The sequence below is a fragment of the Eleutherodactylus coqui genome, chromosome 12 (genome assembly GCF_035609145.1).
Source record: "Eleutherodactylus coqui strain aEleCoq1 chromosome 12, aEleCoq1.hap1, whole genome shotgun sequence".
Classification (NCBI taxonomy): Eukaryota; Metazoa; Chordata; class Amphibia; order Anura; family Eleutherodactylidae; genus Eleutherodactylus; species Eleutherodactylus coqui.
This window is the reverse complement of record NC_089848.1, coordinates 123,264,689-123,288,666: the sequence shown is the minus strand read 5'-3', so window position 1 is coordinate 123,288,666 and position 23,978 is coordinate 123,264,689. Positions and strand designations below refer to the sequence as shown.

General features: G+C 47.4%; 1 protein-coding gene across 1 annotated transcript in view; it reads right to left on the bottom strand.

Annotated features, from left to right (window-relative positions):
- LOC136587226 (macrophage mannose receptor 1-like) overlaps positions 1-23,978 on the bottom strand; it is a 353,431-nt gene that overhangs the window by 317,214 nt on the left and 12,239 nt on the right. The window contains exons 2-6 of the mRNA XM_066585783.1: positions 23,369-23,761; positions 22,961-23,134; positions 20,670-20,831; positions 5,982-6,095; positions 5,345-5,488 (exon numbers count right to left, since the gene is read on the bottom strand). Coding sequence (XP_066441880.1) covers positions 5,345-5,488; positions 5,982-6,095; positions 20,670-20,831; positions 22,961-23,134; positions 23,369-23,761 — 987 coding nt within the window. The remainder of the gene's footprint in view (positions 1-5,344; positions 5,489-5,981; positions 6,096-20,669; positions 20,832-22,960; positions 23,135-23,368; positions 23,762-23,978) is intronic.

The following is a 23,978-nucleotide window of genomic DNA, read 5'->3' as shown; positions in this document are numbered from 1 at the left end:
CAGTAAAAATATTACTTCAAGGAAAATATCTTTGATCCGTAAAAACTATACCGTCCCCCAATCTATGAGTAAGCCAACGTTCATTTCCTCTTGGGAAAGGGAGTTGAATATAGTGTTTACCCAGGATGAGATCAAATCTATACTAAGCACTTCGTTTGGTATCTCCCCCTGCATTCTCTCCCAGGAATCCCATTATAAGCTACTTGTGCGGTGGTACAAGACCCCGCAATGGCTCCACGCATATAAACTAGCTGACCAAGACATATGCTGGAGGTGTAAAAGAGAGACTGGCTCTTACCTGCATATATGGTGGAGCTGTCCATCTCTGGGATCCTTCTGGGAGGGAGTGGAGGGAGTGCTGGGTAGGATAAAGCCGAACTTTCCCCTTACTCCTGAGGTGCTGCTACTGTGGAAGCCCAACTCGATGTTCCAACCCCGCAGGGACAGGCTTATAGCCTTTCTCATAGACTCTGCAAAGGCTCTGATCCCCTCGCTGTGGCGATGCGAAACACCCCCCACCATGAAACAATGGAAGGAAAGAGTGGATAGAATTTATAACCTGGAAGAACTATTGAGCTGGAACAGGGGCACTCACGTTAATTTCATTAAGATATGGAACCCCTGGAGGAGTTTGAGGCTCTTGGACATCTTTGCGAACTAAAGGTTGGTCTCCTCCCCCCGCCGCCCCCCCCCCCGCTCCCCCCCCCCCCCCCGACTGGTACCCTCCCGCCCATTCCCACCGTACCTCCCCCCCGTACTTACAAATGTAGTTTGAGATGTTACTCATGTTTTCCATGTTGTTATGCTCTCTGTACGGCCCGTTTTTATGCTGTCCCTTCAGGACAGAATTACCTTTGATGACAGAAGACAGATCAGTTCTGATTACACTAATCACTCTCAAGATAGTGTGGCACCTATGAAGTTAGCTCACAGACGCGTGTACGCTAATGTAGAAGTCGCTGCTATTTCAGAATACTGTCGCCGCTGTACGATTTATGTTTTTGTATGAGAAAACTAAATAAAAATTGATTTGAAAAAAAAAAAAAAAATTCCTGGAAGGACTATGACTTTGATGGGAATTGGGGACAGCCACCCTACCCTACAAATGGCCCGTGTGTACATTCATTGGGTGCGGGGAGTGGGATGAAAGAAGTGGGGGTGTTGAAAAACATCCCAGTCAATGTTTTACTGGGGACAGACTTTGGGGAGGTAATGGCTCATTACATGCCACAAAACTCCTCAGACTCCTCAAGCTCCGGCCCCCTGTGCAATGTGTAGTGAGTAATGAGGTCACTGCAATGCATGACCCTGTGGAGATCATGGATGCGCCAGATGGGTGTTGCAATGTCATTTTTGGCACAGTATGCACCTGTCCCGAGCTCACTGAGATTTCCTGTGCAATGAATACACCTGTAATACGACAGAGCTCAGTGATGCCACCCACGTGCAGTGTCTCTGAGGATCCACCAATAACAGTGAGTGCCAAAACAAAGAAAGCATGTGGTGATGATGTGGGTTCCACCCCTGCAAGGTCTGTGTGCCCCACCTCCGGGTGTTGTGCGATGGGTAGTAGCAGTACCGAGATCCACTCGGGTACAGAGGTGTGCCAGTCAGGATAGACAGGGGGTGTGACCTCCCCCAAGGCCTGGTTGGCATATTTGTTGTCACCCACAGCCAGGGTGCCTGAAACGCAGGGACCCAATTTCCTTCCGGATGCTCGGCTTCCCCAATCCAGCAGGATAGAGGATGGCCTTGAGCCGCTTCCGGAGGAGCCTGCTATGGTATCGACCTTAACATTTCTTCTGGCTGTACCACGCCAAGAGTTCCAGGCTGCTGTGCTTGACGAAGCCACCCTAAGGGCATTAAGGGACCTTACGGGGAAACCCCCCTCTGCATCTGACGAGGGAGAGGTCCTGGTGGAGAGGTCTGCTAGCACCCGCTTAGGTGGATGGATCCTTTGAGGACACAGATTTCAACCTGCAGCTCTCTGGGGACCAACAGTCCCAGCTGCAGGAAACTTGGGAACGCCCAATTGATAGTTCGCAAGGTAAACACTGGGACCCAGCCCCCAGTTAGATAGTCTGCCTACTGAGTCTCCCTAGAAGTGCAGGCAGATATGAAGCTGGAAGCTGAGCAGATACTGCCTCTGGGAGTCATCCAAAAGTCCCAGAGTGCATGGGCTTCCCCTATAGTCCGCGTGCCCAAGAAGGACCAGACGACTCAGTTCTGCGTGGACTATAGGAGGGTAAATGCCATAACAGTATCTGATACTTATCTGATGCCTCACATTGAAGAGCTATTAAACTGACTCTCCAGTGCCCCAGTCCTGTAGGCCCCAGGCTTCGCCGAGAGGTTTGTGGAGAAGACTGATGTCAATGCATGTGGCCTTAGTGCTGTTCTCAGCCAAGTGCCTTTGGATGGAGAAGAGCACTCCGTGCTATATCTCAGTCACAAGTTCCAACCCAGGGAGGTAGCCTACACCACCCCAGAAGAGGGATGCCTATGGGCATCTCTATGGGCACAACTTCACCATTGTTGGTTATGCCAGGTTGCGGGGCAAAAGACAAACTCCTCTGACTGAGTCTAGCTCTTCAACAATGTGATTTTTCCATTCAGCACCGAAAAAGAAGTGAACATGGCAATGCAGACGCACTGTCCCATCACGACGAGGTGACAGGGATGGGCTTTTTGAAGTGATCTGTAGAGATTAACCATTATTGCCCATCCAAAAGGGGAAGGTGTGATATAGAGACTGGTAAGCTGTCAGCCATTGTTTGTGTGTCATCCATTTTATGTGTCAGGTCTGGCTATATTGTCATACATTATGTGTAGTTAGATTGCATTTGTAGCTTTCAGTCGGCCCCTCACCCAGTTCCTCACTCCTGCCTGTTGGTATTCGCATTTAGAAAGGCCATTTTCTGCCATTACCCAGATCTGTGATGTAACCCCCCCCCACCCTTCCTTTCTCTTCTCCACCTGTCAGTTTTGCTTAGGATTAGCATGAGGATGCCACATTGTGTGACCATTTACTTGTTAATGAAGTGTAAAAGCCCTTTTACACACAACAATTATCACTCAAAATTCATAAAAATAGCCGAAAATTAGGAATTACTTATGACATGTAACTGTGGGCATCATGCTCTTTACATTTGAACAATGGATTTTGGTTTACTTAAAATCTGTTGTTCACACCTCCATTTAAATGTATTCCTCACATTTTTCAATAAAGTGCATTATGTTCTCCTCCTGGCATGTTTATACAAGCCACAAGGTGAACAATGGAATGTGTCAGCAGCTGTTTACACAGCTGGGCATGTGTTTAAACACAGCCTGGGCTCTGCAAACAACTGCTAGAGGTTATTTTATATGCAAATGAAGACTTAAGGTATTAATGGCTATTAATGGACATTAACACTTTATGCAAATAGATCGCTAAATCTTTCAATCTTTTAGTCATTTGAAAGATTATCTTTGCATGTACAAGGGCCATAAGGAAAACCATTCACCTAGGAGTTGGCAGACATTGTGGAGCCGGGACGCAAATTAAGGAAAATCTTTTAATAAAGATTATTGGTTGTGTGAAGGTCCTAGCCCGATTATAAAATATATATTCAGAATTGGGCAGACCAGCTGAACAAAACACATTTAAACTCATTGAGGTGCGAGGACCAGAACACCCCCAAACTGTGTATCCACCTACCTGGTAATAATTTCTGTGTCATATTTGGTATCGCTGAATAGTTAAATCATGACTGGAAGTGTGTCAGGCACAGCTCTATATGCATTTAATCCACGCTTCTCTCAATGACCTCAAAGGGGGTGGGGTGAGGTGTACAAAACATGGAAGCTAACGGGCCACTTCACGGCTCCTGGCTATACCACTAGTCCCCACACTAACCAGGAGTCCAGCAGAACCGGACAGAGTTCACACAAAGCGCTGCAACAGGACAGGACACAGATCACAGGTCACACAGCAAGCTAACACAAAACTGACAGAATATAAACGAACAAACAGACATGTACCAGCAAGACACAGATCACACAGCAAGCTTGCATCAGGAACAGGACAGAGCACAGGGCACACAGCCAACTGCAACATATAATGAAACCCAGACAGACTCCACCCAGAGCTCACATGCACACAGATGAAACTCACAGCAAATCTATGTGTCCTCACCCCAGGGGGAATAGACAGTCAGCCACACAAGCTGACATAGGGAACCGTGTCAAGTTACACCAACTAACACAGAGCAGACAGTCAGCTACACAAGCTGACATCGGGAACCGTGTCAAGTTACACCAACTGACACACAGAGCAAGACATAATACGTTTGAAGGCCGCACCTGTAAAGGGGGCTGCATGTGCTGCAGACTAGGACTACAGGTGTCCAAACCATCTCTAGGGAAGCACAGAGACACAGGCCTACTTTCAAGCACAGTTGAAGCAGTTTTCAAGCACAATAACAAGTTACAGACCCTAGAAGTAACATGACTGCTCACACTGGGACCCAGACAGACTGACAGGAGCTGGGTTTATATGTGAGCACAGACCCAGGAGATTGGAAGTACCACACCCAGCCAGCTCAATCAATTAACCCTGAGGGCTGTGCTGCTAGGAAGCTTAGAACTACAGATCCCAGCAGCACACATAGCAGTATACCCTTATACTCCCGCGTAACACCCTTCTTGTATATTATTTGCATATATATATATATTTGCACTATTAGTCTTTTTTCAGAATAAATCTGCAATTCATTAGATAAGCTGGTTACAAATCCGCCTGTAGCCTGGCACCTCCCCACTCGCAATCCCACTAGAGCGAATGGACTCTGCCGTGACAAATTGGGCGCAACGGTTGGAGCGATCATTTCTCCGTGACAAATTAGTGGCAGCAGTGGGATCTTTAAAATGTTTGTGCCAGAGTTAAGCAATTAACTCTCATACGAAGAAGATTAGTGGACTCTTTGCGAAAATCGCCGCAGAACTTTTATAAGGTTTTGCCTCTGTGTGAATATACAATTATTTATTTTCGGGAGTAAGGACATACATGTATGTTTCCCTGTGTACATGCTTCCCTTCACACAGCCATAGGATTAAATGATTTAGTAGCCTGCAGTCACCACTAGGGGGAGCATACTGAATTATATATCAATTATTGAACTCAAGTGGAGCTGTAAAGCTCTATTGTTCTGTGTTTGCAGCCATTTCAGGCTGGTGAGAGGTTGCTAATCGATCACATTACTGTCAGAAGCTGCCAGAAACAACTGTCCTATGATGACGACTTTCCATCTCATGACTGAAATCAGTCTATTGCTTCTTTATTACAAACATGACTGTTTCCTACCTGAAGACGGGACCTCAGAGGACTTGCTGGGGACTTTTTTACAGATATAGCCCAGTTTTTCCTTGCACTCCTTGTTCTCCCACTTTGTGTTCTTCCCAATATTTACCACTACACAGTTTACTCCAGATTGTTCGGATGGATTTCCTAAAGGAAGCAGAACATCTGAGTTACGTGTCCAACCTGTGCTCTGGTTTTTGCTTCTTCTAGTAGATATTATATTATTAGATGAGAGTCATTCATGTAATACATTGATATATACTAGATTTTGTATGTCAAATTATTCTTCATAAATCTGAAATCATGTTCAAAATCACCCCATAACATCCCCAGTGTCGTTCCCTCTGCGGGGGCAGATATAACACATATCCAACCTGTGTGGCTAACGTGGGACCTTTGGGTTCCTTCAGGCACACGGCAACTGCTACCTCTGTACCGCGTATAGTGAGAGGAGGTAGACACTAGTGGTGAGCGATTATTGATATATTCATGTCGGGAGTGTCCAACCTGATTTTCAAAAAATAATCGTGAATTGGGATGGCCCGATTTCGACTCTTTAAAGTCTGTCTGTGTTTTTGTCACATGTCCACCTGCTCCTTACACAATACTTTACTATCTAGAGATCAATCTCAATCATCACCTGGAAGCCAGTTGAGATATCTGAAAGGACCTCCACCGTCCCATCTCCAGCCAGCGTTCAAGTCCAGACTATTGAGCCCGATCCATAAGGCTGTGGTGAGATCTTGTGTTAACCCTGCAAGATATGGATGAGATACATCATGGATTAGATACAGTTTAACCCCAGTAAATTGCCACAAATCTTATATGCAGTGGTGTAGCAATTGGGGTTGCAGGGATCACAATTGCACCGGGACCCATAATCTAGGGGGGTCCAAGGCCCCCCTCACCACTAACATCACTGGGCTTTGCTCCAGAGGTATCGCAGATTTAGCATTATGCTACAGTTTATGAATTGGGGGGAGTGTAATAAACAATGACATACAAGCTTTCCATAGACGGCACTTCTTGTGTTGAATACTCACATGACAGACAATGTGCTGCTTTTTCCACTTACTGCAGGGAGCCCCTGAGTGGTTGTCTGTCAGAAATCCCTCAGTATGTTTCCTGCTCTTAGAGGTGAACTGACTCCAATCATTCTCTTACAATAAGCTGTCTGATACATAATATATATGTTTGCAGGTATTTTTGCGGGGCGGAAGACGGGCCATAGCCAAGCAATGTACATGGGTTGGTCGAGCTGAACTGTTGCATCTGAGCCCATCAGCCTTTAGCAATACCCCTGCTTTTAGTTCAAATATGTACCTCAAGACCATCTGTCCACATAGTGGAAACAGTAGTGATGTGTTTAACTATGGCAATAGTATTTAACCCCTTAAAGGGGTTCTGACATGAAAAAAAAAAAGTTGTACTCACCTTGCCTGGCCTGGCCCGATCGCCAGGCATGTCCCCTGCAGCCGGCATCATCTTCTGTGCCTTTAAATCAGAGCAGGAGCGGTCAAAAAGACCGCTTCCTGCTCTGGTCCGTCCGTCAGGCACTTCCGAGGTCAACGGACGGACCGGCCACAGCAAGCACGTCACAAGCAGTGCTTGCTGTGGGCGGCCCGTCCGTCCGGCTGAACTCCGGAGTGCTGCGCATGCGCAGTGGAGACGCAGCCCGTCCTGACTCCTGTCAGAGGGCACCTCTCCACTGCGCATGCGCGCGATCTCGGAGCGGCGCGGCTGCTGCAGGAAGAAGAGGAGGAACAGCGCCTGCCGGGAGATGACCCCCGCGATGTCAACAACAACAGAAGGACAGGTAAGTGTTATCTTTTTATGCTTTAGCAGCCATTAAACCATGGGTTCCCTGGGTCCATTAGGCACACCAGGGAACAATGGCTGCTAAAGCATAAAAAAATTATTCATGTCAGAACCCCTTTAAGGACCTGGCCTATTTTGGGTTTAAGGGCGCATTCAGACGACCGTATATTGGCCGCCGAGCCGATATACGGCGTCTCTCTCTGCAGGAGGTGGAGGCTGGAAGAGCCAGGAGCAGTGCTCTGAGTTCCCGCCCCCTCTCTGCCTCCTCTCAACCCCTCTACACTATTTGCAATAAGAGGAGGCGGGGCTAAGTAACGGGAATTAGCTCCGCCCCATCCCACCTCTCCTCATTGAAAGTAGTCCAGGGGGGTGGAGAGGAGGCAGAGAGGGGGCGGGAGCTCAGAGCACTGCTCCTGGCTCTTCCAGCCTCCACCTCCTGCAGAGAGAGACGCCGTATATCGGCCGGCTGCCGATATACGGTCGTTTGAATGCGCCCTAAGGATGCAACAATTTTTGGCGAATTTTCATCTCCATTTTTAAAAAGCCATAACTTTTTTATTTTTCCATCGCCGCGGCTGTATAAGGGCTTGTTTTTTGCGTGGCGAACTGTAGTTTTTATTGTTACCATTTTTGGGTACATAAACTACATTTTAAAACTTTTATTCTTTTTTTTATGATGGCATCAATTCCGCCATAGATTTTTTTCTAAGGCGTTAATTATAGAGCATAAATGACACAGTACAACACTACATTTTTTCTGCAGATTACAACAATACCAAAATTCCTATTTTTTTATTCTGTTTTTCCACTTTTCTGCAATAAAAACTAGAGATGAGCGAACGTACTCGACCGAGCTTGATGCTCGTTCGAGTATTAGCGTGTTCGAGATGCTCGTTATTCGAAACGAGTACCACGCGATGTTTGAGTTACTTTCACTTTCACTTTCAACTCTGAGATGTTAGCGCGCTTTTCTGGCCAATAGAAAGACAGGGAAGGCATTACAACTTCCCCCTGCGACGTTCAAGCTCTATACCACCCCCCTGCAGTGAGTGGCTGGCGAGATCAGGTATCACCCGAGTATATAAATCGGCCCCCCCGCGGCTCGCCACAGATGCATTCTGACATAGCTCAGGGAAAGTGCTGCTGATGGTGGAGCTGCTATAGGGAGAGTGTTAGGAGTTATTTTAGGCTTCAAGAACCCCAACGGTCCTTCTTAGGGCCACATCTGACCGTGTGCAGTACTGTTGAGGCTGCTTTTTGCAGTGTTGCACTTTTTTTTTTTTTTTTGTATATCGGCCGTGCAGAGCATTGCGTCCTGCAGTAATTTTACATAGTCCAGGGCCAGTAGTGGTGAGGCAGGGACAGAAGACATATACAGTCTATATAGGCAGTGGGCTTTTGGGCTTTTCCAAAAAAAATTGGGAAAAAAATTCTATTTGGGCTGCCTGTGACCGTCCTCAGTGTACTGCGTCTCTGCTGGGGGTAGTTGTCCTAATTCATACGCAGCCAGCTAAGTGTTACAGCAGGCTTGCGCAAAATTGTTTCCTGGCTCTGCGTAGACCGTCACATCACCGCTGTATTCCTGTCCACAGTGAAACAGTCTGCAGTAATTTTACATAGTCCAGGGCCAGTAGTGGTGAGGCAGGGACAGAAGACATATACAGTCTATATAGGCAGTGGGCTTTTTCAAAAAAAATTGGGAAAAAAATTCTATTTGGGCTGCCTGTGACCGTCCTCAGTGTACTGCTTCTCTGCTGGGGGTAGTTGTCCTAATTCATACGCAGCCAGCTAAGTGTTATAGCAGGCTTGCGCAAAATTCTTTCCTGGCTCTGCTGTGCATTCCGTAAGCGAAGTCAGCCTCCAACCACAGGCCAATAAGCGGCACATTTAATTACAGCGTTCTATTTCTGCTCTACTCGTAATACCACCAGCATGCGCAGGCATATGATGGCCAAGCACCCCACAAGGTGGGACGAAGGCCGTTCAGCGCCTCTGGTTTGCACCACTGCCTCTCCCCCTGTGCCCCAACCTGCCACAGAGATCCAACCCCCCTCTCAGGACACAGGCACTACCGTCTCCTGGCCTGCACCCACACCCTCACCTCCGCTGTCCTCGGCCCCATCCAGCAATGTCTCTCAGCGCAGCGTCCAAACGTCGCTAGCGCAACTGTTTGAGCGCAAGCGCAAGTACGCCGCCGCGCACCCGCACGTTCAAGCGTTAAACGTGCACATAGCCAAATTGATCAGCCTAGAGATGCTGCCGTATAGGCTTGTGGAAACGAAGGCTTTCAAATACATGATGGCGGCGGCGGCCCCGCGCTACTCGGTTCCCAGTCGCCACTACTTTTCCCAATGTGCCGTCCCAGCCCTGCATGACCACGTCTCCTGCAACATTGTACGCGCCCTCACCAATGCGGTTACTGCCAAGGTCAACTTAACAACGGACACGTGGACAAGCACAGGCGGGCAGGACCACTATATCTCCCTGACGGCACATTGTGTGAATTTAGTGGAGGCTGGGACCGAGTCAGAGCCTGGGACCGCTCACGTCCTACCCACCCCCAGAATTGCGGGCCCCAGCTTGGTGCTGGTATCTGCGGCGGTGTATGCTTCCTCCACTAAACCACCCTCCTCCTCCAACGCAACCTCTGTCTCGCAATCAAGATGAGTCAGCAGCAGCACGTCAGCAGCAGTCGGTGTCGCGCGGCGTGGCAGCACAGCGGTGGGCAAGCGTCAGCAGGCCGTGCTGAAACTACTCAGCTTAGGAGAGAAGAGGCACACGGCCCACGAACTGCTGCAGGGTCTGACAGAGCAGACCGACCGCTGGCTTTCGCCGCTGAGCCTCCAACCGGGCATGGTCGTGTGTGACAACGGCCGTAACCTGGTGGCGCCTCTGCAGCTCGGCAGCCTCACGCACGTGCCATGCCTGGCCCATATCTTTAATTTGGTGGTTCAGCGCTTTCTGAAAAGCTACCCACACTTGTCAGACCTGCTCGGAAAGGTGCGCCTGGTCAGCGCACATTTCCGCAGGTCCAAGACGGACGCTGCCACCCTGCGGACCCTGCAACATCGGTTTCATCTGCCAGTGCACCGACTGCTGTGCGACGTGCCCACACGGTGGATCTCTACGCTCCACATGTTGGCCAGACTCTATGAGCAGCGTATAGCTATAGTGGAATACCAACTCCAACATGGGCGGCGTAGTGGGAGTCAGACTCCTCAATTCTTTATAGAAGAGTGGGCCTGGTTGGCAGACATCTGCCAGGTCCTTGGAAACTTTGAGGAGTCTACCCAGATGGTGAGCGGGGATGCTGCAATCATTAGCATCACCATTCCTCTGCTATGCCTCTTGAGAAGTTCCCTGCAAAGAATAAAGGCAGACGCTTTGCACTCGGAAATGGAGGCAGGTGAAGACAGTATGTCACTGGATAGTTATAGCACCCTCATGTCTATATCTCAGCGCGTTGAGGAGGAGGAGGGGAGGAGCATGAGGAGGAGGGGGAAGAGACAGCTTGGCCCACTGCTGAGGGTACCCATGCTGCTTGCCTGTCATCCTTTCAGCATGTATGGCCTGAGGAGGAGGAGGAGGATCCTTAAAGTGATCTTCCTAGTGAGGACAGCCATGTGTTGCGTACAGGTACCCTGGCACACATGGCTGACTTCATGTTAGGATGCCTTTCTCGTGACCCTCGCGTTACACGCATTCTGGCCACTACGGATTACTGGGTGTACACACTGCTCGACCCACGGTATAAGGAGAACCTTTCCGGGGGGCGGAGCCTGACCGCGGAGAGAGATGGCCGCTTGCTAGAGCGGCTCTGTCGTTGAGGCTGTACTACAGACATCCCGCTACAGCCATCAGACCCCAAGATGGGTAAATTTACAAAAGAAAGGAGCGGAGAGTCTTCAGGAACTCCAAAACCGGCACGGGGACAAGCAGACCTACAAAAGTACCTCCGGGAGAGAGCTGCACGCTCGCCCCGCGCTCCTATCAAGATGGGGCCGGCAGCGGAGCTGAGACCTCGCAGTGCAGGAGGGGGTGAGTCCTCATCTGAGGGAGAAGAGGAGCAGGGAGTCTCCAGGGCTTTTATGAGGGATCTCATCGCTAGGGCTATGAGCACAGTCCTAGCGGACCTAACGGTAATCAAAGAAGAAGTTAGGCACATGGGCAGGAGAGTGGAGGACCTGGAGGGAACGTCTGCAGCTATAACTTCACACTCACTGGAACTCGCACATGCCCTGCAATCACAACACCAACATCTTAACAAAGCCCTTCTGCAACAGGAAGACTTAGAGAATCGCATCCGACGCAGTAATGTGCGCATTAAGGGGGTCCCCGAATCCTGGGCGTCGGAGGCCCTCCCTAAGGTGGTTTGAGAGATTTTCGCCACATTGCTGGGTGTAGACAAAGCAGCGAGCATAGTGATAGAGCGAGTTCATAGAGCTTTGCGCCCGTTACCCTCTGTAGAGGAGCCCCCAAGGGACTTAATCTGCAAACTGCTCTCATATCCGGATGCAGTATCTATTCTAGAAGCGGCTAGAACTCAGAGGGGCCTACAGTATGAAGGGGCGTTAATCCAATTCTACCAAGACCTCTCTCCCACCACGCTGGCCAAACGCAGGATTTTAAGACCCCTGCTGGAAGCATTGAAGGCAAAAAATATAAGGTACGCCTGGCTGTTCCCTTTTGGCCTGGGTGTGACCCACAGAGGCAAAAGAATAAACATTAGAACGCCTGATGACCTGCGCAACAGCTGTCACCTGCTGGACCTCGAGCCCATGGAGATCCCCAATTGGCTCCCCTTACCGGACTTCCCTCCTTTACCTACCTTGCCAACCGCAGAAAATTGGAATATGGTAACCAATACGAAATCACCAAGGGGCAAGAACAAGAAGAAGCAGAGAGAGGAGCCCGCAGAGACTGACACCTGAAAGCTGCACCCAGGGCAGCTCCACAAACCTTCTGGGTAAGAGAACTTTGGGACTTTCACGGCTCACTCGGGGATTTCCGGGGTTCCGGGCGCCATGGAGTTAATGGATGGCCCCGTCCAGTCCCTGCTTCTTTCTCTTTTTCCTTCTGACCCCCCCCCCCTGGATTACCTCAGACTTTTCGGTCCTCAAAAGACTGCGCCTAAAAAGAACCCCTACGGAAAAGGGATGTCTGACCGCCTCATCCGGATCAGGCACGGAGAGTTTAAAGTTTATAAAGGTTTAAACTATAGTTTAATTCTGCCTCACATTCACGAACGTAACCAGGTCTCAGGAAGACCACGTTCGTCTCTCACTAGCAAAGTGAGAGAAAGTTAACAGAGCTAGTTTATTATTTTATTCTTTCATCGCTTAATTGTTGTACTGTCTTGTGATATCTATCCCCTCAGTCCTACGTGTGTTCCCCCCCTCCCCCCCCCCCCTCTTCCCAGCCTACCCTTTACTATAGATTCTTCCGGATCTCCGACGTCCAATCCCGCTTCCTCAACCCGGACTGCAACTCGGAGCTTATCAAGTAAGACGGCACGGGCTTGCCCTGCCCGACGCGACCGGTGACACAGTGATCTCCCTGGTCGGATTCTACTCATGGAGGTACTGAGGTGCACTTCTTTCAACGTCCGGGCGCTCAACACGCCGCAAAAGAGGTATGGAATATCCCAATTAGTCAAAAAACATAAATCAAAAATATTACTCCTTCAGGAGACACATTTTAAGGGGGGCAAACACTTCCCCTTACCAGGGAAACAGTTTGTGCAATCTTTCCACAACTCTCACCCCCTTTCAGCCTTCAAAGCGGTATCTATCCTCTTCCACAGGTCGGTTAATTTTATTCCCTCTGCGGATTATTCGGATCAGGAGGGTAGAGCGCTGTTTGTCAAGGGCTCGATCAACGGAGTCAGACTCACTATAGCAAACCTTTATGCTCCCAATACCCACCAGATTGAATGGTTACTTAAGCAAGTCAAAATTCTCAAAGATTTCGCCAGTGGAGAAATCTTGATGGGAGGTGACTGGAACCATACCCTGAACCCCTATCTGGATTCATCTAAGGGCAGATCCCAGGTCTCACAGGGACGTATTAGCAAATTCATTAAAGCTGTCGGAGACCTTGGACTGGTAGATGTGTGGCGCACACATTACCCTTCAACAAGGGACTACACCCACTTCTCACAACAACATGGGTCGTACCAAAGATTGGATTACTTATTTACATCCACAACTCTTCTGTCAAAGATCACTAGAGCAGCAATAGACGTGATTTCAATATCGGACCACGCCCCCATTCACTTAGACATAACTATAGCAAGCGATGGCCCCAGAGAATGGATATGGCGAATTAACGACACCCTATTAGACAGGGAGGAGGATAGGGCTAAATTAACGGAACTTTTGGAGGAATATTTCCGACTAAACGGAGAGAAAGGCCCCAAGCCCCCGGTGGTGTGGGAGGCCCATAAGGCCTATATGAGGGGGATACTTATCGCTCTAGGGACCAAACACAAGAAACAACGGAATAGAGAGATCGACATATTACTATCCCAAATTGCAAAGCTGGAATACGCTTCTAAACTGTCATCTGTTATGAACAATCTGGATGAGCTAATAGAAAAGCGAAGGACACTGAGCCGGCTATTGCAATCCAGATTTAATAGAAGGCATTTATTTCTTAAACAGACAGTATATATTCAGGGGAATAAAGGGAGTAAGTTTATGACGGCTCTTCTTAAAAAAGCCAAATCCAGAAATCATATTAACTCAATAAAAGATCAGGCGGGCATGATAAAAACTTCAACGCCGGAAATAGCCAAAGTATTTCAGGATTTCTATACTAAATTGTACAATCTAAGAAAACGCCCATCCCCGATAGAACAAGCCCTACATATAAGTAAAATAAACACCTTTCTAGAGTCACTAACACTTCCCAGACTAAATGAGGCAGATGCGCAAGCCCTTCTGGCACCAGCCACAGACAAAGAAATAGAAGACATAATCACAGCTACCCCCACAGGCAAAAGTCCAGGGCCGGATGGCTTCTCAGCCACATATTTCAAGACCTTTAAAGCAACACTTATCCCTCATATAAAGAATCTTTTTAATTCACTATTACAAGGCGAGGCTTTCCCTAAACAAGCTTTAGAAGCTCATATAGCCCTCATTCAAAAGGGGGATAAAGATCCTGTAAACTGTGCAAACTACAGGCCAATCTCGCTTATTAATGTCGACGCGAAACTATGGGCCAAATTCCTCGCTAGAAGGATGGAGGACCATATCCCTAAGTTAATAAACAAAGAGCAGGCGGGGTTTATCAAGGGCAGGGAGGGGAAGGATAACGCATATAGACTGCTACACGCGATAAAGGTCACCCAGGCACGCAAAATTCCTACAGTGCTGATCAGCACTGACGCTGAAAAAGCGTTCGATCGCGTCAATTGGACGTACCTAGAGAGAGTGTTGCTTAATTACAACTTCCCAAGCCCCTGGGTCACAGCAATATTATCCTTATACAGTAACCCATACGCAAGGTTAAAAGTCAACGACTCTCTTTCACAGGCATTTGAGATACGTAATGGGACAAGACAGGGGTGTCCGCTCTCCCCGACCCTCTTTGTCTCAGCGCTAGAGCCCCTGTTACAGGAGATCAGGAGACACCCAGAGATTGAAGGGCTATCAGTAGGACGCCAGACGCTTTCTTTGGCGGCTTACGCCGACGACATTATGTTCGTTGTATCGAACCCGCGGAAAGGGATCCCCACATTAATAAAAACCCTGGACACTTTCGGGTCCATTACAGACTTTAAAATAAACTACGCAAAGTCTAAGATTCTGAATGTCTCGGTGTCTCCAACATTTAGTAGTGTTCTGAGGTCCGAATCACCCCTAATATGGAGAGAGGACTATATTGAGTACTTAGGGATTAAAATCACGAAGAAGGTAGAAAACCTATACACATACAATTTTCAACCCCTTCTGACACAGATTAAAAACCTGTTGGGTACATATCATTTGCCATACCTCTCGTGGTTTGGGAGAAAGAATATTGTCAAATCCTATGTGACCCCTATCATCACCTATAAATTGCGCATGATCCCGATTCACATTCCTAAACCATTCTTCCGGGACCTTAATTCATTACTAACCTCGTACGTATGGAACCGGAAAAGGCCAAGAATTGCACTTAGCTTACTGTCCAAAAGAAGAGAGGAGGGAGGGATGGATTTACCCAACATCTCAAACATATACAGAGTCGTACAGCTCACGTACTGGTTGGACCTTACCCATCCAAGCAGAGATCTCCTCCTCCAAAAATTTGCAGAATGCGCACACGGAGAAGACATGGTCAAAGACCTGTGGCTGCCCGGGAGACAGCGCTACACTTCCAAAAAATTCAATCCTTTGCTGAGGGCCCCCTGTGAGACCTGGGATACATACAGGCCCAACCTTGCGTCCGACCCTTCCCCAATAGCCCCATTGAGCATCAAGTGCGATTTGGTGGGCATTGATATGGACCGGAACATGAGGAATATATGGCGAGGACTTGCAGGTGCCCAAATAGGAGAGGTGCAGGCACTAGCCAGCCAAGAAGCGGGCGAGGCTGGACAGGCCCTGACAGCTAACTTACAAATCTCTTTCTTACACAGAGCACATATCAGCAAAACAACAGAAGAATTTCTTAGGAAACATAGATCTACCAGACCCCACACCCCCTTCGAGAAATTGTTCTCGGATGGAGCGCCCAAACAAAAACAAATAGCGAGAGTACAAAAGAAATTTATCGATCCCAGCATAGGCTACAAGCCCGCATTTCTCACTTCTTGGGAAAAAGAACTCGGTATTCACCTCACAGCAGAGGACACAAAACTAACCTTAAAGCTAGCCTTTGGCCTGTCCCCGTGTGTGGCGCTGCAGGAATCTCATTATAAAACCCTCGTTAGATGGTACAGAACACCGCAGTGGTTACACACGCACAATTTGGCCTCGCACGACAGATGCTGGCGTTGTGATGCCGACGGCGGCTCATACCGCCACATATGGTGGGATTGTCCAGCTATCATCCCATACTGGAAAGAGATCGAACGCTCCATAAAAACCGTTAGACCCAATTTTGTACTGACTCCGGAGATAATTTTCCTGTGGAAGCCGTCCCCTGAGTTCCACCCCACGAAGGACAAATTGGTCGCCCTGCTAATTGACGCGGCGAAAGCGCTTATACCGGTTTGGTGGTTACAAAAGCTAGCCCCCACCGGGACACAATGGAGAGAAAAGGTTGACCTGATTTATAATATAGAAGAACTCATTAGTTGGAAGAGGAACACTCACGACAAATTTATAAAGGAGTGGGAGTTGTGGAAACGTATGAGCTAAGCCCCATGTCACACATTAATCCACAAAGACGGGAGGAGAAATGCCCTTCCGCGGACTTTCCGGGGAGGAGGTAGCTTCATCTTACTTCCCCATATAACGAGCCTCTTCACTCAAGTTGCGGTCGCCCTGCCTTGCGGGGGGGACGCCCCGGACGTTGAGGGAGATCGTAGCAAGGTATTTTCCATTGGAAGCCCCCACAATAGGAGCCAGAAGTGGATGACCAGGGAGACATTGGAAGGGAGGTGGAGCCTGCGAGCGCCCCCCCATTTAGGAGACAGGTAAATTCGGGAGAGCAATATATACCTGTTCTAACATCCCCCTCCCCCCCCCCTCGACCCTGCCCCACCTCACCCTATCCTACCCCACCCCTGTGTGGTGTTTTTTGTTATATGTTTTAGATATCTTGTGTAAATGATAACCGCGCGTTAGGCTACTGCATATAGTTGGACCCAACTGAATCCGAGGACACTAGAATTAAAGAAGCGCATTCACTTTGATTATATGCTAAAGCTTTATTAGTCCTTAAAAGGTGTCCTCTGTAAGGCCCGATTATGTCCAGGGTCCAGCTTTGTCTTTAATTCTGATTATTGTTATTGTTATTTGGAAAAAGTGAAAACTTTGAATAAAAATTGTTATAACAAAAAAAAAAAAAAAAAAAAAAGGAGAACCTTTCCACTCTCATACCCGAAGAGGAAAGGGGTTCGAGACTGATGCTATACCACAGGACCCTGCCGGACAAACTGATGGTAACATTCCCATCCGACAGAGCTAGTGGCAGAAGGCGCAGTTCCGAGGGCCAGGTAGCAGGGGAGGCGCGGAGCACTGTAAAAGGATGGTGAGGGAGTACGTAGCCGATCGCACGACCGTCCTCGGTGACGCCTCTGCCCCCTACAACTACTGGGTGTCGAAGCTGGACACGTGGCCTGAACTCGCGCTGTATGCCCTGGAGGTGCTTGCTTGTCCTGCGGCTAGCGTCTTGTCAGAGAGGGTGTTTAGTGCGGCTGGGGGAATCATCACGGATAAGCGTACCCGCCTGTCAACCGACAGTGCCGACAGGCTAACACTCATCAAGATGAACAGAGCCTGGATTTCCCCAGACTTCTCTTCTTCACCAGCGGACAGCAGCGTTACCTAAGCAATACGTAGGCTGCACCCGCGGATGGAAGCATCGTTCTCTATCACCATCAAAAACGGGGACCTTTTAGCTTCATCAATCTGTGTATTCTATTCTTCCTCCTCCTCCTGCTCCTCCTCCTGAAACCTCACGTAATCACGCCGAACGGGCAATTTTTCTTAGGCCCACAAGGCTCAGTCATATAATTTTTGTAAACAATTTTTATACGTTTCAATGCTCATTAAAGCTTTGAAACTTGCACCTGAACCAATTTTTATTTTAACTGGGCTGCCTCCAGGCCTAGTTACAAATTAAGCCACAGTAACCAAAGCGATTAATGGGTTTCACCTGCCCTCTTGGTTGGCCATGGCCAATTTTTCTGATGTACATTAGTACTGTTGGTACACCAATTTTTTTGGGCCCTCGCCTACAGTGTAATCCAATTAATTTTTTGCCCACCTGCATTAAAGCTGACGCTACATCAGCTGTGCTGGGCAATGCAATGGGATATATTTATGTACTGCCGGTGGCTTCCTGGCACCCACCCATGCTGTCGGTCCACACGGAGTTGTAACTGCATGTGTCCACTTCTAAAGAACCCCAGTCTGACTGGGGCATGCAGTGTGGGCCGAAGCCCACCTGCATTAAACCTGACATTAGCTTTGCTGTGATGGGCACTGCAATGGGATATATTTATGTACCGCCGGTGGGTTCCAGGGAGCCACCCATGCTGTTCGTCCACACGGACTTCACAATAGTGAGTTGTACCTGCCTGTGTCTACTTATAAAAAACCCCGGTCAGGTTGGGGCATGCAGTGTGGGCCGAAGCCCATCTGCATTTAATCTGACGTTAGCTCTGCTGTCCAGGGCACTGCAATGGGATACTTTTATGTACAGCCGGTGGGTTCCAGTGAGCCACCCATGCTGTGGGTGCACACGGAATTCCCATTGCAGAGTTGTACCTGCCTGTGACTATTTATAAAAAACTGCGGTCTGACTGGGGCATGCAGACACCTTGACAGAATGAATAGTGTGTGGCACATAGGTTCCCCATTGCTATGCCCACGTGTACAGCTCCTGATGGTGGTGGCACAGGATTATATTTCTCACTGCTTCTGTACAGCATTGTGCGCTATCGTCCTGCCCCTTTTAAAGAGGGTCACTGCCAAGCCGTGCCAACCCTCTGCAGTGTGTGCCTGCGGCTCCTCCTCATGGCAGACACACTTATAAATAGACATGAGGGTGGTGTGGCATGAGGGCAGCTGAAAGCTGCGCAGGTACACTTTGGTGTTTGCTGTGGACACTGGGTCGTGCGGGGGGGGGGGGGGGGGGGGGATCGGGCAGCATGTAACCCAGGAGAAGTGGCAGCGGAGTGTCATGCAGGCAGTGATTGTGCTTTGTTGGAGGTAGTGTGGTGCTTAGCTACGGTATGCGTTGCTAATGAGGGCTTTTCAGAAGTAAAAATTGTTGGGGAGGGGGGCACTCTTGCCGCTATTGTGGCTTAATAGTGGGACCTGGGAACTTGAGATGCAGCCCAACATGTAGCCCCCCGCCTGCCCTATCAGTTGCTGTGTCGTTCCCATCACTTTCTTGAATTGCCCAGATTTTCACAAATGGAAACCTTAGCGAGCATCGGCGATATACAAAAATGCTCGGGTCGCCCATTGACTTCAATTGGGTTAGTTATTCGAAACGAACCCTCGAGCATCGCGAAAATTGCGTCCCGAGTAACGAGCACCCGAGCATTTTGGTGCTCGCTCATCTCTAATAAAACCCTTTTTTTGGAAATCTTTTTTTTCTCCCTAAATCGCTGCATTCAAAGTTCTATAACTTCTTTATTTTTCCATGGCTGGAGCTCTGTGAGGGCTTATTTTTTGTGAGACAAGCTGTCATTTTTATTGGTACCATTTTGGGGTACATATGGCTTTTTTATCACTTTTATTGCGTTTTTTGGGAGGCAAAATGCTAAAAATTTGCATTTTGCCTCAGTTTTTTAGCATTTTTTACACTTTTTGCCATGCAGGATAAAAAGCGTGTCAACTTATTCTATGCGTGGCTACAGACACGACGATACCAAATGTCAGATTTTATTTATGCCAATATGAGAAACAGCATATAAAAAGTTTTTTTTTTAACATTTTCTTTTACATTTTTATTTTTTGTACATTATTTTAAGCTTTTTTTTTTTTACACGATTTGTGTCCTTCTGAGGGACTTACATCATACCACTGATGATCGCTATGATAAAGCATTGCAGGACTTTTTTCCTGCAATGCCTTATTGCTTATTACAGCGATCATAGGCAGTGGTAATACAGGATGACTGTAGGTGGTGTCCTGTTACCATGGCAACCAACCCATCTCTCTGCATTTACATTGCGAGAGCCGATGATGTCACAGGGAACGCGCTCCCTCTGTGAATCCTTCCCATTCCACGATCTACATAGATCGCGGCATGGCAGGGGTTAACAGCGGGGGTTGCATCTCCTATACACCCCCACTGTTGCAGCAGGAGGCCGGCTATCAGCGACAGCCGGGTCCCGCTGCTGGATAGCACGAGATCTCTTCTAATCTCGCACTATACACATGACGTAAGGGTATGTCCAGTTGCAGGACGTACCCTTATGCCCTGGAGCGGGAAGGGGTTGAAGACTATGAGTACTGTAGTTTGTATTTTACTTCATAAATTCTTGCATTTTTAAGTGCAGAACAATTTTATAATTGGTTGTTATTAAAACTTTTCAATTCTTTCTTTCCTTGCAGTATGGTCCAACATACGGCAAGTTGGAGGACTAAGTCTCTTCCAAAATCCATCAATCAGGCTGACTGACTATTCTCCAGCACTGCATATAATGACATGAGGGAGGCGGCTGGAGGGAATGTGAAAGGAGCAGTTTATTGCAGAAGGAGGAGATGTAGGTTTAGTCAGTTGCCTACTAGATATTGTGAGTAAGTCCTCGGCAGATGTAACACCCAAAGTGCAGTGGTGTCCATGCTAGATGTTGGATTAAGCAGAAGAACCGATTCTGATCGGTCTTGGTTCTTACCTGCGATGAATGCCTGTTCGTGTAGCTCGGTTATACTCAGCAGTTCTGCACCTTGTTGCTGGCAGCTTCTCCTGGCTTGGTACCACGTGAGGGCCGAATCAGCATTAATCTGATAGCTGACATCAGTTACAGAATCTGTTTTCCAGAAGATGCTAGATGTGGCTGAGAAGAAAATTTTGTAATACATTAAGGACTTTGTATGTCTTCAGCCTACTTGTCTCACTTTATGTTTGTCCGACCACAGCTATTCACTAGGGACTGACCCAAATATATTTGGGTTCTGGATGATAATATTAGAGCAGTGGTTCTTAACTTGGGTTTGATCGAACCCCAGGGGCTCGGTGAGTAAGTCTCAGGGGTTCAGCAGAGGTGAGGACTCTGTGTGTACGTTCTGTTCACCCCACTTGTATGATTTGTGATGCTCTCCACTACGCAGTGAATATTCATTGAGTTCATTGTGTACATCTGATGCACATTTCATTTTGTGCTCTAATAAAATATATACCTATGTTTTGAATTTGAAAAAATCATATTTTATTTTTCCAATTACGAAGGGTTTGGTGAATGCATGTATGAAACTTGCGATGTTTACGACCTCCAACAAGGTTGAGACCCACTGTTTTAGAGGGTTGTCCCATGATTAAATATTTACTCTCTTAGATCACACAAAGCACAACAGGTTTTCATTGGAATAATCTTAAACAATGTTCCTGTGTTTAGATATTGCTTTTGTCTACTTCTAATAGCGCCCACTACTGTTCATTTTCATCTTAGAACATCCAGCTAATGTGGCTAGCGCTTGTCAGAAGACGCTTCTAGTTTGCTGAGTCTTAAAGGAATCAGCTGGGGATATTTTTTTCTCCAAAACCTATTCGGCTGGGAAGTACAAACATAGAAGAAGATATACTTACCTTCCTCGTCACTCTTGTTCGACTGGAGCCTGAACCCTGTTGGTCTTCACTTCTGGCTGTAGAGTGATGGTGTCCTAACAGTAGGATATGTGACTGCTGCAGCTAATCATTGGCTGATGTGAGCTGGAAATTGGTGGCAGTGGTCACATGGCTCCCATGTCGGTGGCATCACTGCTGGCTTTGTGCACCCGGAAGTGAAGACCAGCAGGAACCAAGCACCAGCAGAACAGGTGCTGAGAAAGGAAGTAAATCTTCTTTTAGGGTATGTTCACACATTGCAGAAAAGTTTACTATCAAAGTGAATGGGATTAAAGCCCTCTTATATCAGTACTGCAGGCGGAGCAGGTTGTAGAAAACAAATGTTCTATCCCTGGATAACGGCTTTAAGCAAGTCAAAATGGAAGAGTACCAGTAGAGTAAGAGGGATTACTTTAAGGACGTTATCCAAGACTAGTTTTTCCAAGACACAGTACCACACCTCTCCACATCCTGCAGACCTTTTATGCATGAAAAATTTTAAAATCCACAGCATATCAACTTCTACTACAGATTTTCACCTTTTACGGTGTTACAGATTGAAATCCCTGATCAATCCAAAGCAAATCTGCATGTTACATGTGTACATTGTTATGGTGGACTGCAAGGAGTGGTCAGGCTTGGACTGGTCAACAGAGAACAGGTCAATGCCTCCGGTGGTCCCTGATCCAGGAGGGATCCCCCAGCTCCCCACACGAGCAGTGCATGGCACAATACAAGAGCTGTACTACAGTACATACACATAGGCCATGTGCAGCATCTCAACCAGCCTATATGTCCATGTAATAAACTGGGTAGTTTATATATGTAGACACATCGCCTACCTGAGGTGATATCTAGACACATTGGGAGACTGGACATAGTTTTTGGTCCTGCTGTATCCATGATGTGTGGTACCACCCTGTACAGGATATTTCATAAATGACAACCCCGAAATCCACACCTATTGGGTGAATGGGAGTTGACCAATACTCTCTCACCACAATCTTTGTATACGTCAGTGGAGACAGGGTCTCATGCAAACACAGCCACCTTTCCATTGTAGTGTATGTAGAATGCAGTAGTCGGAAATCCACAAACAGGGTTTCGGTAATATTTGCATACAGTTATACAGTGGGCGCACAGAATGAATTTTACCGGTGGGCCCTAAGCACCCCATTCCAACTCTGGGAGTGATCAGAACCTGTGTACAATGTTGCTGTGAATCAGCTTATCTGGAAATGAGCCAACAGCAAAGACTCCTTAATTACCATTCCACCTTTCACATCAATCTTGACAGTATTAATATTTTGAATTGATATCAAATATAGCTACAAAACTAGTGTAAACTACTGTAACACTTACATGTAGATGGACAAAATCCATGCAGCTGGTCCGTGTCGTAATCTGAAGTGGGAGAGCACCAAAGTCGTCCATCGGGTCGTCCAGCGATTATACAATCTACATAAATTGTGTTGTTGAACTTGAAAGGGAACTTGCAGGGCCGCCCGTTACTATTTCCTTTTAAAGTATATATTTCTGTGGAAAAGCATATTGTATCATTGCTCTCAAGTTAGAATACCTAATGTATATGTCTCTGTTCAGATTTGGATAGGAGTCTCCATCTAGGGTTGCTACCCGGCTGGTGACCAACTGGGCCAACCAGTAATTTCAAGAGACTGATGCCGGTATTTACCTTTTACTAGCAATGTTAATTGCTGGTAAAAATAAGGTACTATGGCCACTAAATGACAATGATAGCATCCTCCTTACCTTCATAAGATTTAACACATAAATCGTCCTTCGATGAATGGATTTGCCATCGGCTCGAATCTCCTGTCCCAAAAGACAGGACCAGTTTTTTGTTATCTCTGTAGGTCATGTACAGATCACCTTTAAGGACTCCAAACAAGGTCTCATTTTTACATTCCCACTTTTGGAGGTCACTCTTGCCATCACACGTGTTCAGCGTCACTGCTGACCATTCCACTACAGATGATACAGACAAGCATTTTTCTGTCCCCACATTTATGAGCTGATCTTCAGAAATCCATTGAAATTTCTGCATAATGGAATTCTCATTACATTCGGCCATGATGAGTGCAGAATCCTCTGCTTGTAGACATTGCTTGCAGGCGTCATTGTAGATTAAAAAGGTTTTAAAACCTAAAAAACAAGGTGACTTTATATTAATACCTTTAACTGCAATTTTATTCTAAAATTGGATTATTTCTTGCAGGTTAGGGTACATGCACTCGGGAGATCAAAAAGTTGCACTCGATATAACAGCGACAGAATCTTTTAGACACGATTGCCTTAATCGGTTACCTTATTACCTTATTTGTTTTCTGTTTTGTTTGTCTTAAATCCAAAATATTATTGT